This window comes from Gadus macrocephalus, chromosome 10, assembly GCF_031168955.1.
Source record: "Gadus macrocephalus chromosome 10, ASM3116895v1".
In the NCBI taxonomy this organism is placed as follows: Eukaryota; Metazoa; Chordata; class Actinopteri; order Gadiformes; family Gadidae; genus Gadus; species Gadus macrocephalus.
In genome coordinates this window covers 6,138,363-6,153,362 of record NC_082391.1, presented here as the reverse complement: position 1 = coordinate 6,153,362, position 15,000 = coordinate 6,138,363, and the positions used below count along the sequence as shown (strand labels likewise).

At 47.7% G+C, this 15,000-nt stretch overlaps 2 protein-coding genes across 2 annotated transcripts in view; one reads left to right on the top strand and one right to left on the bottom strand.

Moving 5' to 3' along the window:
- Window positions 1–8,403, top strand: part of LOC132465585 (sodium/potassium/calcium exchanger 3-like) — a 13,595-nt gene extending 5,192 nt beyond the window's left edge. The window contains exons 6-17 of the mRNA XM_060062283.1: window positions 29–132; window positions 425–499; window positions 1,360–1,385; window positions 1,593–1,646; window positions 1,989–2,125; window positions 3,290–3,366; window positions 3,971–4,253; window positions 5,475–5,641; window positions 6,054–6,168; window positions 6,338–6,450; window positions 6,633–6,698; window positions 7,437–8,403. Of these exons, the coding sequence (XP_059918266.1) occupies window positions 29–132; window positions 425–499; window positions 1,360–1,385; window positions 1,593–1,646; window positions 1,989–2,125; window positions 3,290–3,366; window positions 3,971–4,253; window positions 5,475–5,641; window positions 6,054–6,168; window positions 6,338–6,450; window positions 6,633–6,698; window positions 7,437–7,547 (1,328 nt within the window). The 3' untranslated portion in view covers window positions 7,548–8,403. The remainder of the gene's footprint in view (window positions 1–28; window positions 133–424; window positions 500–1,359; window positions 1,386–1,592; window positions 1,647–1,988; window positions 2,126–3,289; window positions 3,367–3,970; window positions 4,254–5,474; window positions 5,642–6,053; window positions 6,169–6,337; window positions 6,451–6,632; window positions 6,699–7,436) is intronic.
- Window positions 8,404–10,543: 2,140 nt separating this feature from the next.
- The window catches only part of LOC132465587 (zinc finger protein ubi-d4-like), an 8,967-nt gene continuing 4,510 nt past the window's right edge, over window positions 10,544–15,000 (bottom strand). The window contains exons 6-10 of the mRNA XM_060062285.1: window positions 14,519–14,653; window positions 13,139–13,270; window positions 12,557–12,669; window positions 11,354–11,435; window positions 10,544–10,851 (exon numbers count right to left, since the gene is read on the bottom strand). Of these exons, the coding sequence (XP_059918268.1) occupies window positions 10,766–10,851; window positions 11,354–11,435; window positions 12,557–12,669; window positions 13,139–13,270; window positions 14,519–14,653 (548 nt within the window). The 3' untranslated portion in view covers window positions 10,544–10,765. The remainder of the gene's footprint in view (window positions 10,852–11,353; window positions 11,436–12,556; window positions 12,670–13,138; window positions 13,271–14,518; window positions 14,654–15,000) is intronic.

Genomic DNA, 15,000 nt, shown 5'->3' with positions numbered 1-15,000 from the left:
TGTTTGTTTGTTTGTTTGTTTGTCCCAGGCGTGTTTATCACCAAAGGGGACCTGGGAGTCGGCACCATCGTGGGATCCGCTGTTTTCAACATCTTGGTCATCATCGGGATCTGTGGGATCTTCTCCGGGCAGGTATATAAGGATAGGAGACCTTCCTCTCATCAAATATCCATGCACACGTCCACCTGGTCTCCAGGAGTACACTTGGTCTGACATCGTAGTGCCACGAGACCAGTTGTTGCGCTGGTGTCTTTGGTTGCCATGGTAATGATGAACCAGAGGTTGTAATCGTTATTCTGGTAATTGTATTTTTAGCTAGCAAGGCTGACTCCCTGTCGCAGCGGTTTCCAAGAAAGAATAATAACTGTTATGGTTCTCCTGATAGTTATGTGTGTCTGCTGCTTGTGTTCACTCCTACGATAAGTCCATCATTCTGAGCTGGTGGCCTCTGTTCCGGGACTCCGTCTTCTACATCTTGTCCATACTGGTGCTCATCATGGTAAGTCCTCTGTTTGTCAACCCCTTCCTTATGGATTGACGTGGATGCTGTGTATTACAATGGATCTTTAGAGATTAATTGCTCATGCCTGATGGTGATTCCACTGATGGTTAGGCTTTCAAAGATGGATAATTGTCTTACGCCTCGTGCCCACTGCACCGTCAGTCAACGGACGTGGGAAGGCATGGCTGACGGATGGGGGAGTAGTCTTTGCAGAGGCATCCGTCAGCCAATCAAATCGCTTCGCCGGGTTCTTCCCGCTTCTTCCTGCTTGTTGCGAGGCAAGATGACCCGCTTTCCCGCTTTCCAGTATCGTCAGAGCCCGAGTCGCGTCACAGTGCTTAAATTTGCATACGCGATCTGATTGGATGACGGAACCGTCGCTGCCGAAAAAGTTGAAAATTTTTCAACTTTCTGACGGTGGCGAACGCTCCAAACGAACGGACGGATCCACAATGCATTGCGCGTCCGTCCCCATTCAAAGTCAATGGGCAACGGACAACTGACGGAGGTAGTGGGCACGGGGCGTCACACTCTGAACATCACTTAAGCCTTTGTGCCTTCTTGATTGGTTTAGAGTTTACTAAATGGGTTAGGTGGATAAAGTATTTGGTGACATTTGAGTCCCCATGGCATAAAATGGTATATTTGTGTAAAAATGGGAATTCACAGGAAAGGTGGGTTTTGTTTCTCTGCAGTGCAGTGAGTTTGCTCTCTTCATACTGTATGTTGATATAGAGGAAATTATTTTTGAAATCCATTTGGAAAACAATGAGGTCAATCTACCTTCTTTGAAATATCTAATATTCTACATTTTTCTAAATGTGCAACATTGAGTCTTGTTTTGTTGTGTTGTGTAGGTGATCTACGACGAGAAGGTCCAATGGTGAGGATCTCTGCACTACACTCCTCTGTGCTGCTATGAGCAATTGTGAAGTTAACATCAACTACTTGTTCTTGATATTTGGAGTTGTCTCAGATTTGTTTTCTTGTGTGGGTTTGTTGTGTGTTGGGCGTGTGTATCCGGTGTGTGTGTATGTTTGTGTGTGTGTGTGTGTGTGTCTTTGCATGTATGTTTGCCCATGTGAGGCAGGTGGGAGTCCATTATCCTGATCTCTATGTATGGGATCTACATCCTCATCATGAAGTGAGTCTGCCCCTCTGCTCAACATTCACTAAGAAACACACTCTCTGTACACTCTCTCTTCGCTATGGGGCTGAGCCCATAGTTACAGGTTCTTACGTCTGACATCTGCGCGGGCATGTGTGTGTGCGATTGTGTTTGCGTGTGTGTGTGTGTGTGTGGGTCGGCGTGTGACCATGTGTGTGGGTGTGTGTGTGTGTGTGTGTTCCCGCTTTGCGTGTGAGTGCCTGTATGTGCCTGTATGTGTGCGTGTGTGTGTGTGTGTGTGTGTGTGTGTGTGTGTGTGTGTGTGTGTGTGTGTGTGTGTGTGTGTGTGCGTGTGTGTGTGTGTGTGTGTGTGTGTAGGTTTAACCGGCCGCTGTGCTGCTGGGTGGAGGGCCGCTGTAGCCGGGGCGGTCAGGCGTGTCTGAGCAGCCTGCGCCGGACCACCGCCGTGGGCCACGCCGGGGACTGCGACACAGACATGGTCCCGCTCAAACCAGGTATCCATGGCAATGTGTGTGTGTGTGTGTGTGTGCGCGTCTGTGTGCGTGTGCGTTTACGTGTGTGTGCGTGCGTGCGTGTGTGTTTGTGTGCGTTTATGTTTGTGCGTGTGCATGTGTGTGTGTGTGTGTGCGTGTGTGTTTGTGTGTGTGTGTGTGTGTGTGTGTTCGTGTGTGTGTGTGTGTGTGTGTGTGTGTTTCTATGGTCCTTTCCTCTGGAACAAACAGCCCGAGGAGCTGAGGATCACAATCTGTGAACACAGATTGTTTCTGTAAAAGAAACCTTAAAACATACCAATTAAATCTGCTTCCTCTTAATCTGTTTTATTTATTTATTTATTTATTCATTGTATTCTTAATCACATTGTATTGCAATTTTGTACGAAAAACGCTCTATAAATAAAGTTTGATTGGATCTCACTGACACTAGTAGTGATGCAGCCAAAATGTAACAAGTTTAGCACACAACTGTTCTGAACACCTGGGGCTAGCCCATAATTATAGAATTCTGTTTTTATTAATTGATATTAGCCTCGGGGTCACAGTGTTGCTATCACACCTTCTCACTCTAACGATGTGCAAGCATGTGTCAAGTATATTATTATATTTATATTATTTTTGGAAATGTTTTAGAGTGACACACATTCACGCCGTCAATCAGCTCAGATCCGTTCCCCTGTGAGATCCCATGAGCTGAAATAGATCTCCTCTCTCTCTTCTATCTAGGCCCAGCTCACTCTCTAAGAGAGAGGCTCTCTGGAAACATAGGTCTCAGTTATATCACAGCACAGTCTGGGTAATGTTAAGTAGATCAACTTATCAAACAGCCCTTATGAATACTAATCTTAAAATATATATGTCAAAACTTTTCTGAACCTTTAGGGTTGTCACAGCTTTTGCTGAAGAAGAACAGGAGAGTTGAAGAGCAAGAGGTATGAAGAACAGGCAAGGGGTGGTGGTGGTTAAAGAATCACCTCGTGTGGCTCCCCCTCCCGTCACTTCTCTGTTCTTCTTCGTTGGTCTTGTGCTCTTTCGCGTGAGCAGCGTTCTTTCTTTCTGGGTCGGCTCCGACAGCGACCTCCACTGTCTGCTCATCCAACGCTCCTTTACTCATCATCGTCCCCCACTCCCCCCCGTCCCGTCCCGTCTCCCCGTGTCCCTCAGACGCCTGCACCGTGGGGGTCCAGGACGCCCCGCCCGGGACGGCTGACGAGACCCTGCACCAGCTCTCCTTCTCAGAGGCAAGCCCTGCCTTCTTATGGTTTATTTGATTGGGACAGATACAGTGTATGTAGACAAACTGAAACCCCTAACAGCTATCAATGCAAGTATCAGAGTGCTGATAGCGGAGGCTAATTTGCAAAACCCGTCCCTAGAAGGGACTTCCTTCCTGCCTCCCAGGTTGTGGGGGGGGGGGGGGTGGAGAACAAGGGGTTAGACCGTGTGGCACTGCTGGGGGGGGGGGGGGTATAGTGGCTGAGGACGTTGTTGGGATGACCTGTGATGGGGAGGCAAGGTAGTAAGTTACAAAACAGAACTCATGGGCTATAGTCACTCTGTCTTCTGCCAATTGCTTTTCATCTGATCGTAGTCAATGTATTTGGAAATATTTTTTTAATGAGATGACAACACAAGAAAGAATGACTTAATCCAATAAGACCATGGAGACTTCAAGGATGTTTTAATTTTTTTTTACCTTCCACCCTGTGTATCTGCCCCTCTCTCTCTCTCTCTCTCTCTCTCTCTCTCTCTCTCTCTCTCTCTCTCTCTCTCTCCCTCTCTCTCTCTCTCTCTCTCTCTCTCTCTCTCTCTCTCTCTCTCTCTCTCTCTCTCTCTCTCTCTCAGAGACAGAGGTTGATCCAGGCTCGGGGGTTGGAGGACGACCCGGCAGTGGGGGAGGAGATTGGCGGCGGCGACGGAGGCTTGTGGGCCAATGAGAATGGGGGAACAATGGAGGGCGAGAGACAACCCCTTGAAGTTGAGAGAGAGAGAGTGAGAGACAGGGAGAAGGAGGGGGGAGTGGGGGGAGAGGGGGCGGGTGGGGCGCAGCTTAAAGAGGAGGAGGAGGAGGAGGAAGAGGACGACGACGAAGAGGAGAACGTCCCCTTCATACCATTCGCCTGGCCAGGTGAGGGGATGGGGGCGGGACACACACACACACACACAAATACACACACACAAACACACACACACACACACGCACAGACACAAACATGCACCTTACTCAACCGCAAAAGTCATCGTTAATCTCACCAACTAGTAAGCAATTATCCTCCTAGCACTTTCCTAGAGACCAGCCTGATGTCTTTCATGTCTCTTTAATGGATCCTCATGGTGCTAACTTTAAACCCCGATCACAGAGTGATCACAGCACGCTTTCAGCTGGAATTCAAAAGCAAGAGATTTAGTTAAAGAAATGAATTTGGGAGAAAGAGGGGGTAGTGTTAGCCCGATGGTTACGACACACGCTGACTTTGTGGTACTCTTTTAGTGCTGTCGCTGTGTATGAGCGTTATAATGAGCACTGTTCTGTTTGAAATTCGCGAGGGCAGTGTTCTCAGCAGAGTGGAACGCCTACATTCATACTGTTTCGGGGAGGGGCAGAAACATAAGATTGAACCCTTTTTTTCTCTAAAATTGGGACTAATTTCAGTAACAGTGATACAATGGAATAGATTACCATGTTGACGGCCAAGACAAATTATGAAAAAGGATTTTGGGTCACTGGCTCTTTAATAAAAGATGAACTTCACACTCACACACAGCAACACACACAGCAACACACGCACATACGACCTGCTTGAATATTTAATATACATTTTAATGAGTGCTTATTAAAAGATTATGTCTACATATATCTAGGAGAGAGACACACGACCTCTATCCGTGTGTCTCTCTCTATGTGTGTGTCTCCATTTATGTGTGTGTCTCCATATATGTGTGTGTCTCTATATAAGTGTGTGTCTGTATTAGGGATCGACCGATACAGATTTTTTAGGGCAGATACCAATACCGTTTTTTTCCATCAGCCTTAGCCGATGACCGATACGCCGATACCGATTTACTTGAGACGATTTTTGGAGCTCCCTCAATTCACATCATGAAAATTACACAATGACGAAACCGTCTGAAAATAACATGCATTGAACTGTAAATGTCTTTAAATCACTGTCTGTAAATCAATCAAAAAATATATGTAAAAAAAAATCTGCAAATGCCAATACACGTGAAAAAAACAAATCTCGGCCGATAATATCGGTAGATTACTAGTCTCCATCTGCTGTATGTGTGTGTCTCCATACATGTGTGGTCATGGATGTGTGTGTGATAACGTGCCCCCCGGCCCCAGAGGGATGCTGTGGGCGGCTGCGCTGGCTGGTGGCCTGGCCCATCAACCTCGTGCTCTACTGCACCGTGCCCAACTGCCGGCGGCCTCGCTGGAGGCGCTGGTACCTGCTCACCTTCCTCTCCTCCACGCTGTGGATCGCATTCTTCTCCTACCTCATGGTCTGGATGGTAGGACGCCACACACACACACAGCAAGCTGTACAAACACACACACTAAACACACACACACACACACACACACACACACACACAGCCATCTACACACACACGCACACACACAAACACACAGCCATCGCTACACATCCACACACACACACAGAAAGCTACACAAGCACACACACTAAACACACACACTAAACACACACACACACACACACAGCCATCTACACACACGCACACACAAACACACACAGCCATCGCTACACATCCACACACACCGTAAACACACCAAGCCATCCACACACACACACACACACACACACACACACACACACACACACACACACACACACACACACACACACACACATACACATACATGTACACACAACCACCCAGCGTCCTGCCCGTGTGTCCTCAGGTGACGGTGGTCAGCTTCACGCTGGGGATCCCCGAGGTGCTGATGGGCATCACCTTCCTGGCCGCAGGGACCAGCGTCCCCGACTGCATGGCCAGCCTCATCGTGGCCCGGCAGGGTGAGCCGGACCACAGGGACCCCTCCACACACACATCCACACACACATCCAGCTGATGGGAGGCCTGCAGCCCAGCTCTAATGTATCTCTTTTGTGTGTGTGTGCGTGTGTGTGCGTGCGTGCGTGCGTGTGTGCGTGCGTGTGTGTGCGTGTGTGTGATGTCTGATAGGTATGGGAGACATGGCGGTGTCCAACTCCATCGGCAGTAACATCTTTGACGTGCTGCTGGGTCTGGGCTTCCCCTGGGCGCTGCGGACCCTCATAGTGAACTACGGATCAGTGGTGAGGACACTCTGCCCCCCGGAACACAGAGCCGCACTCGGGGGCGCCCCCTCTCCCTGACTCCACCCCATTCTGCTCACACACAGACCTACACCCCCGCACAAAGACACACACCACAACGTGAATCAATGATTTGTTTGTTGAGTTTTACCGGTGATTATTATTTATCTTTGTTTGTTCAGGTTTACATCAACAGCAAAGGTCTGGTGTACTCTGTGATTCTGCTGCTGGCCTCGGTCATACTGACTGTAAGTAATCCAGTCCCTTCATTTAAGCCCGAGAGGGCAGGATAACCCCATGGGAACTTGTTGCTATAGCTACCATCCCAGTGTCTCCCTTGTATGAATTTAAGAAATATATACTAAGACCAATCCAGGATAAAATGCTTTTCAGGAGAGTCTCAGTGTCATGAAAGAAGGAGCTTGGAGCACTGAGTCCATCTATTGTTAAAGAGCCACCAACGATACAGATGATGCTAACGGTGCATCAGCAACAGCACCACCTCTAGGGAAACACTGGGTACTGCAGCCCTTAGTTCCGGGATTGCACTGGGTCACAAGCATAACTCCTATCTGCTCATTAATAATAAATCAGTCGAGAACATGAACTAATCTTCTGAGAAGTTCTCTCCAACTGATTTTCTTATACAGCAGTATTTAGTTTCCAATATAATTTTTTAGCTCTAAAAACATTACAGAGGTATGGACTTCACTGACCTCATAGCTGGCTACGAACATGGCCGTAACATCAATTTCCCAGCGAACATAAGCTATACACAGTGATTTCCTTTCCCCTAAAAATCATCAAGCATTCTGCATGTAAAAGACCTTTAGGACACTTTCCAAATCTGAAATGAAACGTTTACATTCAAAATGTGTCTCTCACAATCCCGTGTGCCAATCAGGGGACCCCAAGTGGGACCCGACCCAGAGGTTGGGACCCACTGGTCTCCTGTACCTTCCTCTGCTCACTGACTCCCCCCCCAGGTGCTCAGTGTCCACCTGAACCACTGGAGGCTGGACCGGAGGCTGGGCCTCAGCCTCATCATGCTGTACGCCGTCTTCCTGCTCTGCTCCGTCGGCTTCGAGAGGCTCTAGAGAGCCAAGCACACACGCACACACACACTGAGAAACACACAACTTTGTTCACATCGTCATAAACATCTCAAAGTATCGCAGTGTTTGGGGGCGGGAAAACAGGTTGTATTTGTGGTGAATCACGAAAGGTGTGTACTGTTATTCCCCTGGTGCAGTAATTCACACTCACTAGTACATTCTGTTTCTCAGACACACACACACACAGTGACTGTACCCCGTGCTGCAAACAGTGATCCAGTAAAAAGGAAGTCAAGTCTGCTGCGTTTTGCTATAAGATTGTAACGTCCCACTGGCTGCACTTCTTTACCTTTGATACCGTCAGTATTTTGCAGTTTTATACCAAACACCTCCAGCCCACATGTTGTGCCGTTAACAAACGACTTTGAAACAAAACAAACGTATTAAAAATTGACTTTGTAATGTACCGTTTCCACTGCCCTTTAGTGCAATACGTTGTTTCAGATATCGTGATTAAAAATGTAAATATGAAAACGATTGTGATGACCAGCAACCAAGCAATGACTTCCTCGGTCCTCATAGATGATATGCGTTTCTTCCTGTGTGTATCGTGGCTTTCTGGTTGTGGGGTTGGTTTATGTACAAGTTATATTGTAGACATGTTGAATCAAGCCTTTGTGTGTGTTCCTGTACGATGTAGCATGGCTAATCCACACCGATAATTGCACTACCCCACCGTGCTCTCTTGTAATTAAAACACAAATCCCAATTTATTTGTGAAAGCTTCAAAGCATTAAAAAATAGATTTTTATTTTGGGGGAAATATCCTTCCTTTGAATGTCAGTGGGGAAATACTTGGGTGTTCGTCTGTATGAGAAATAAAACAAATTGTACGTTTCCCCTGTTTTTCTTTTCATTTCCCAGTGAAACTCAAGAAATTAAACAAATATAACCAACGACCGACTGCAGAGTTCACTGTCCTTATCCTACTTTAATTGCATGGTAATAGCCCTTAATTGGACATGGAGATAATGGCAAACCAATGAACTTGTTTTAAATTTAGCTTAACTGTTTTACTTTTTTTTTGTTTTGGATTGTACTCTTTGTGTAGTTCTTAATATGAGCTATTCTCTTTATGGAAGAAAGCAATTATTTTACCATCCTTTTTGAATGGATGTGTCGACTTTGAAGACTTCTAAATCTTCCCCTTGTGGAAGCTGTCCATCTCCTTTTGGTCGAGTCTCTTCACTAAATCTCTGCTTGGACGCAGTAACCTCAAAGTTGGGCCACTAAAAAAGTGGCTCTAGTTTGTTCAATATGCATTGATTCACTCGGTTATACACAAAGAATACAAATCAAATAACTGCACAACCACATGTTCTTCACATACATCGTGAGATTTTTATTACACTTGAGCGTCAGTTTTGATACCAAAAAATAAATGTAAAAAAAAAAAGAAATAACACAAGAAATTATATCATGGAACCGTTACAAGGACTCATAATGGAGGTCTATGAGGTGACTGCAGAACGTCAAAGACAAACGACCATCATAACAAAATACAAAACATCCAAATACAATACACGTTGGTTAGTAACTACACTTCCCCCCCCCCCTCACCCAATTGTAAGCTATACTATATACTTTACAAAATCCTACTAGAAAAAACTCCCAATACCAGTGGAATATCAAGTTATATATATATACTGTGTGTACAAAATATTAAAAATATGCTGTGAGAGTTTTCCGTGTGCATCCAAAACAGCTACAATCTGCATGCAAATCCGTCTCAGCGTGGAGGAGGTGAAGCAGCGATGGGACTGGTGACGGTGTAATCTAGGGGTGATGGTGTGATCTAGGGGTCCTGGAGGTGTGATCTAGGGGTCCTGGTGGTGTGATCTTGGGGACCTGGTGGAGGTATGATCTAGGGGTCCTGGTGACGGTGTTCTGCCCCAGTACCACTCTGCCAGGAGGGGTCACACACACACACCATCGACGATTCACAACCACAGATATCAAAGACACTAAAAGTATCTTCAGAAAGTGTGTGTGTGTGTGTGTGTGTGTGTGTGTGTGTGTGTGTGTGTGTGTGTGTGTGTGTGTGTGTGTGTGTGTGTGTGTGTGTGTGTGTTGGGGGAGGGTTAACTTAAGAGTTCACTGCGACAGATCGCTAGTAACAAAAAGTACATCAACATTTGACAAATTTCTGCCTTTAATAAAGAAAATAAACTGTTGTCTTTTTATACTTTTTTTGCTGCAATGAATCACATAGAGGGGGGGGACGTGGGCACATTGCTAGGCAACAAAAGGCTCAGAGAGTGTTCCCGTCAGTTGTGGCGTAGACGAGAATATCTCACTACCGTGAACACGACTCCAAGACGTCTGCCCACAAGTCCGCTTGGTTTAGCTCCACCACAAGTCTGCGGCCGTACCCGGGCAGCCAGCCTCTATCCCCGCCTCTAGCCCCGCCTCTGGCCCCGCCTCTGGCCCCGCCTCTGGCCCAGCGGGGTCGACCTCTCCTAGGAGGACAGCCTGCCGACCCTAATGGGTCGATGGGCAGGCGCTCGTGGATCTCTGCGTAGCGGAAACCCTCGATCCGACAGACAGCCACGACAGTCAACTATTGATGATTAATATCTCTTCACAAAAAGGTTTTGATAATCCGTTAAAAGGTGCCCTCCCAGACTCATACAAGGGAGGAAATACAACAATAGCAACTATATCATTTTGGCTTTTTTTTTTTTTTTTAAGAAAGGATTTACCAGTCCCAACAGTATAAGTATGGTGTGTCTATGTGTGTGAGTGTGTGAGAGAGAGTATGTATTCCTGTATGTATGTAGGTCTTATGTAATTAGCTGCCATGCTAATCTTTTCACTCCAAAGAGCTTCCATGGAAATGTTGGTTACCATGGTTACTGTGCTCAATCTCCCCCTTTATCGAGCCACAGTGTGGAGATAGTGTGTGTGTGTGTACGTGTTCATTTTGGGAGTATGGTATTGCAAAGGGGCTGAAGTTTTCCCTATTTTATCTTAAAAGGTGTGTGTGTGTGTGTGTGTGTGTGTGTGTGTGTGTGTGTGTGTGTGTGTGTGTGTGTGTGTGTGTGTGTGTGTGTGTGTGTGTGTGTGTGTGTGTGTGTGTGTGTGTGTGTGTGTGTGTGTGTGTGTGTGTGTGTTTAAGACCGCACTCCGGGGTGCTCTGAAAGCGAGGGGACGGGGAGATGGGGGTTCCCCATAGCTCACTGAAAAGGGGGCCTGGCCGATCAATCAGAGGCGGAGCTCTGGTTCTGCTGGTATATGGACGCCTTGTCCTTCAGCAGCGCCAGACACAGGTGACAACTCCAGCTCCCTGCACGCACAAAAACACAACACAAACACTTCAACCATGCTGCCCGTCCTGGCACTTAATGTACGCACTAGTCGTACTAAGTTTTAGTACTTAGTTATGTAGCATCTTATCCTAGCTATCTTTGTTGTATACTACTAAACTGAGCTTTATGCGCTTCAGCAGAGGGCTAGTACTACTACTAAACAGGTCTCAAGGTGCTTCGGCCTAGTCATAAGATGTGTGGGTGTGTGTGTGTGTGTGTGCGTGCACGTGTACATGTTACGTGTGCGTGTGTCCTCACGTCGTTCTCCGAGGTGCCGAACACTGAAAGGTGGCAAGGCCTATTTTTCTATTTGAAGGCAAATGTATCTTTTGACATTATGCATTAAATATGAGCCGAGAAGTAACTTTAAAATACCGTAGACAGAATCTAATCGACAAAGAGAACCACCCTCCCCCCGCTGGGATGACTCAACACCACAGAAGAAGAGCAGAGTGACCGGGCGGTCTATTAGCGGCTCACCTTCAGGGGGCTCCGTCATGGGGGGGCTGAGGCAGTACATGTGGTAGCCTCGGTCACAGTCATCGCAGAACAGCAGCTGGTCCTGCACACACGCACACACACACACACACACAGTTATTTTTCCAGGAAGAAAACACAAAATTATGTGAAATACAAGAAACATTGACTCAATGAGATTGGGCACCGCATTTCAAACTGCTGTCCATTTAGAGGAGGTCATCACACACACCTCTCCCCCCTGGCTAGCAGCCGCGGGATCTCTGGCCGCGAACCCCTCGGACATGGCACCCAGTGGTCTTAATGTGGTTCAGCCTAGTACTAGTACTACTACTACTACTACTTAACTGCTCTTAATGTGGTTCAGCCTAGTGCTAGTACTACTACTAAACTGGTCTTAATGTGATCCAGCATTGGGCTAGTGCTACTACTAAACTGGTCTTAATGTGATCCAGCATTGGGCTAGTGCTACTACTAAACTGGTCTTAATGTGATCCAGCATTGGGCTAGTGCTACTACTAAACTGGTCTTAATGTGATCCAGCATTGGGCTAGTGCTACTACTAAACTGGTCTTAATGTGATCCAGCATTGGGCTAGTGCTACTACTAAACTGGTCTTAATGTGATCCAGCATTGGGCTAGTGCTACTACTAAACTGGTCTTAATGTGATCCAGCATTGGGCTAGTGCTACTACTAAACTGGTCTTAATGTGATCCAGCATTGGGCTAGTGCTACTACTAAACTGGTCTTAATGTGATCCAGCATTGGGCTAGTGCTACTACTAAACTGGTCTTAATGTGATCCAGCATTGGGCTAGTGCTACTACTAAACTGGTCTTAATGTGATCCAGCATTGGGCTAGTGCTACTACTAAACTGGTCTTAATGTGATCCAGCATTGGGCTAGTGCTACTACTAAACTGGTCTTAATGTGATCCAGCATTGGGCTAGTGCTACTACTAAACTGGTCTTAATGTGATCCAGCATTGGGCTAGTGCTACTACTAAACTGGTCTTAATGTGATCCAGCATTGGGCTAGTGCTACTACTAAACTGGTCTTAATGTGCTTCGGCCTAGTCATAAGATGTGCGCGTGTTCCTGTGTGTGTGCGTGCATGTGAACATGTTTGGGGGGCTGCTGCGCGTGTGTGTGTGCGTGTGTGTGTTGGCGCAGTGTGTGCGTGTTGCGTGTGCACGTGTGTCCTCACGTCGTTCTCCGAGGTGCCGCACACGTTGCAGCACTTGCACTCGATGCACTGCCAGCGGTACGTCTTGACGGCCGCCATCATCACCGCCGTGAACTGCAGGCAGGTGGGGTGGCCTGGGGGGGAACCATTGGACACGGTCAACAAACATGAACTAGGGCTGGGGCACTAATACAATTCTGATCGCGATTTCGAAAACTAACATAAATCAAGTTTACACGGTTTTTTTTATATTTACTTTATTGATTAAATGTTTTATAGAATGTGCAGAACATCTGGATACATATCGACATTATTTGAAATTCTAAATGTTCCTATTTCATCAGTTTGCGTATTTTTTTAAAGGGGAAATTTCAAAGTCCTCAGTTACAAAGTGTTTATTGGAGAGAAATGCTGAATATTGCATCATATTTTCAAACTCAAAAATAATCGTTTGAATAATCGTGATTTCAATATTGACCAAAATAATCGTGACTATGATTTCCCATAATCGAGCAGCGCTAACATGAACACCATCTCAAAACAGAAAGACCGCAGGGCTGGCACGAGGTTCTGCAGAGGGGTCGATCGTAAAACCAGGTGTACCTGAGCGGCCGCAGTCGGAGCAGGACACCAGCTCCTCTGATTGGCCGGTCTTCTGGTTGAGGGTGGAGTCTCCCAGGCAGAAGTCACAGTAGTCGTTGGGCAGGGCCAGTCCATTGGGACCCTTCTTAGGGGCTGAGACAACGGGCAGGAGGAAGGTGTTAAGCAGAGACCACAGGGGCCCCCTGGACACACTAGCTGGTGGAGACCCTCCCCCCCTCTCCCCCCCTCCCCCCCTCTCACCTGATCCTGCTGCCCACTCATCAACGATTCAAATTCACTACTACTGACAGCCAAGTCCAATGAGAACCAGAATAGAGCACAACACATCTTTTTCAATCAAAGCAAATACGTCATATTCTCACCAGGCTAGCCAACCTCCACTCAGCAGAAACAGGTAAAGCCCCCCCCCCCACCCCGACACATTCGATCACATCAAATTATATAAAAAAAAAGCGTTGATTGATTATAATTAGATATGAGGGAAATAGAGCATTGAAAATCCGAAGTGTGTGCTTGTTAGTCAGGAAAGTGTTGAGTCATGCATTAAGACGTGGTGGAGGGGTCAAACAGCCAACACCACGACCCTAGACCCTCAGCCTCCACCCTAGACCCTCAGCCTCCACCCTAGACCCTCAGCCTCCACCCCTAGACCCTCGACACCCTCAGCCTCCACCCTAGACCCTCTACACCCTCAGCCTCCACCCCTAGAACCTCTACACCCTCAGCCTCCACCCCTAGACCCTCAGCCTCCACCCTAGACCCTCTACACCCTCAGCCTCCACCCCTAGACCCTCAGCCTCCACCCCTAGACCCTCAGCCTCCACCCTAGACCCTCTACACCCTCAGCCTCCACCCTAGACCCTCTACACCCTCAGCCTCCACCCCTAGACCCTCAGCCTCCACCCCTAGACCCTCTACACCCTCAGCCTCCACCCTAGACCCTCTACACCCTCAGCCTCCACCCCTAGACCCTCAGCCACCACCCTAGACCCTCTACACCCTCAGCCTCCACCCTAGACCCTCTACACCCTCAGCCTCCACCCTAGACCCCCTACACCCTCAGCCTCCACCCTAGACTCTCTACACCCTCAGCCTCCACCCCTAGACCCTCAGCCTCCACCCTAGACCCTCAGCCTCCACCCCCTACACCCTCAGCCTCCACCCTAGACTCTCTACACCCTCAGCCTCCACCACTAGACTCTCTACACCGTCAGTCCCTTCACCTGGCTCACCAAAAATTCCATTCATACAGAAAAAAAACTGTTTACTGTAACGTTGAACCCACTGATCAAATATGTCGGCTTAAAATGAAAGAATGAGGAGAGAGTGAGCAGCTGGCTGCCTCTCACTCCCTGTGTGTGCACGAGGGCAGTGACTCACTCTTGGGCTCGTCAGGCTGGCGTGGAGGCGGTGGAGCCTCGACCTCCTCCCGGTCCTCGCCCTCCTCCTCCGCCAGGTGAGAGTGTGTGTAGTGGTAGCTCAGGCCCGGGCGGTTCTTGTAGCGCTTCCCACAGACTGACACACACACACACACACACACACACACACACACACACACACACACACACACACACACACACACACACACACACACACACACACACACACACACACACACACACACACACACACACACACACACACACCACAAAAAGTTGGGAAAATGAATCACAAAGCGTCTGAAGCGCATCTGTGTGGGCGATGTGGTGCTTGAAACTCATCTCCATCTCATGTCAAGTACAAGACAAGAGCAGTGAGCATGTAGAAGACAAGAAATAAGGTAGAGACAGGAAAATATATCCTGTGACTTGTCTGCATGTTGGGTCTCCGGGCTAGGTTCCAGATCAGTGTCACTCCCTGTC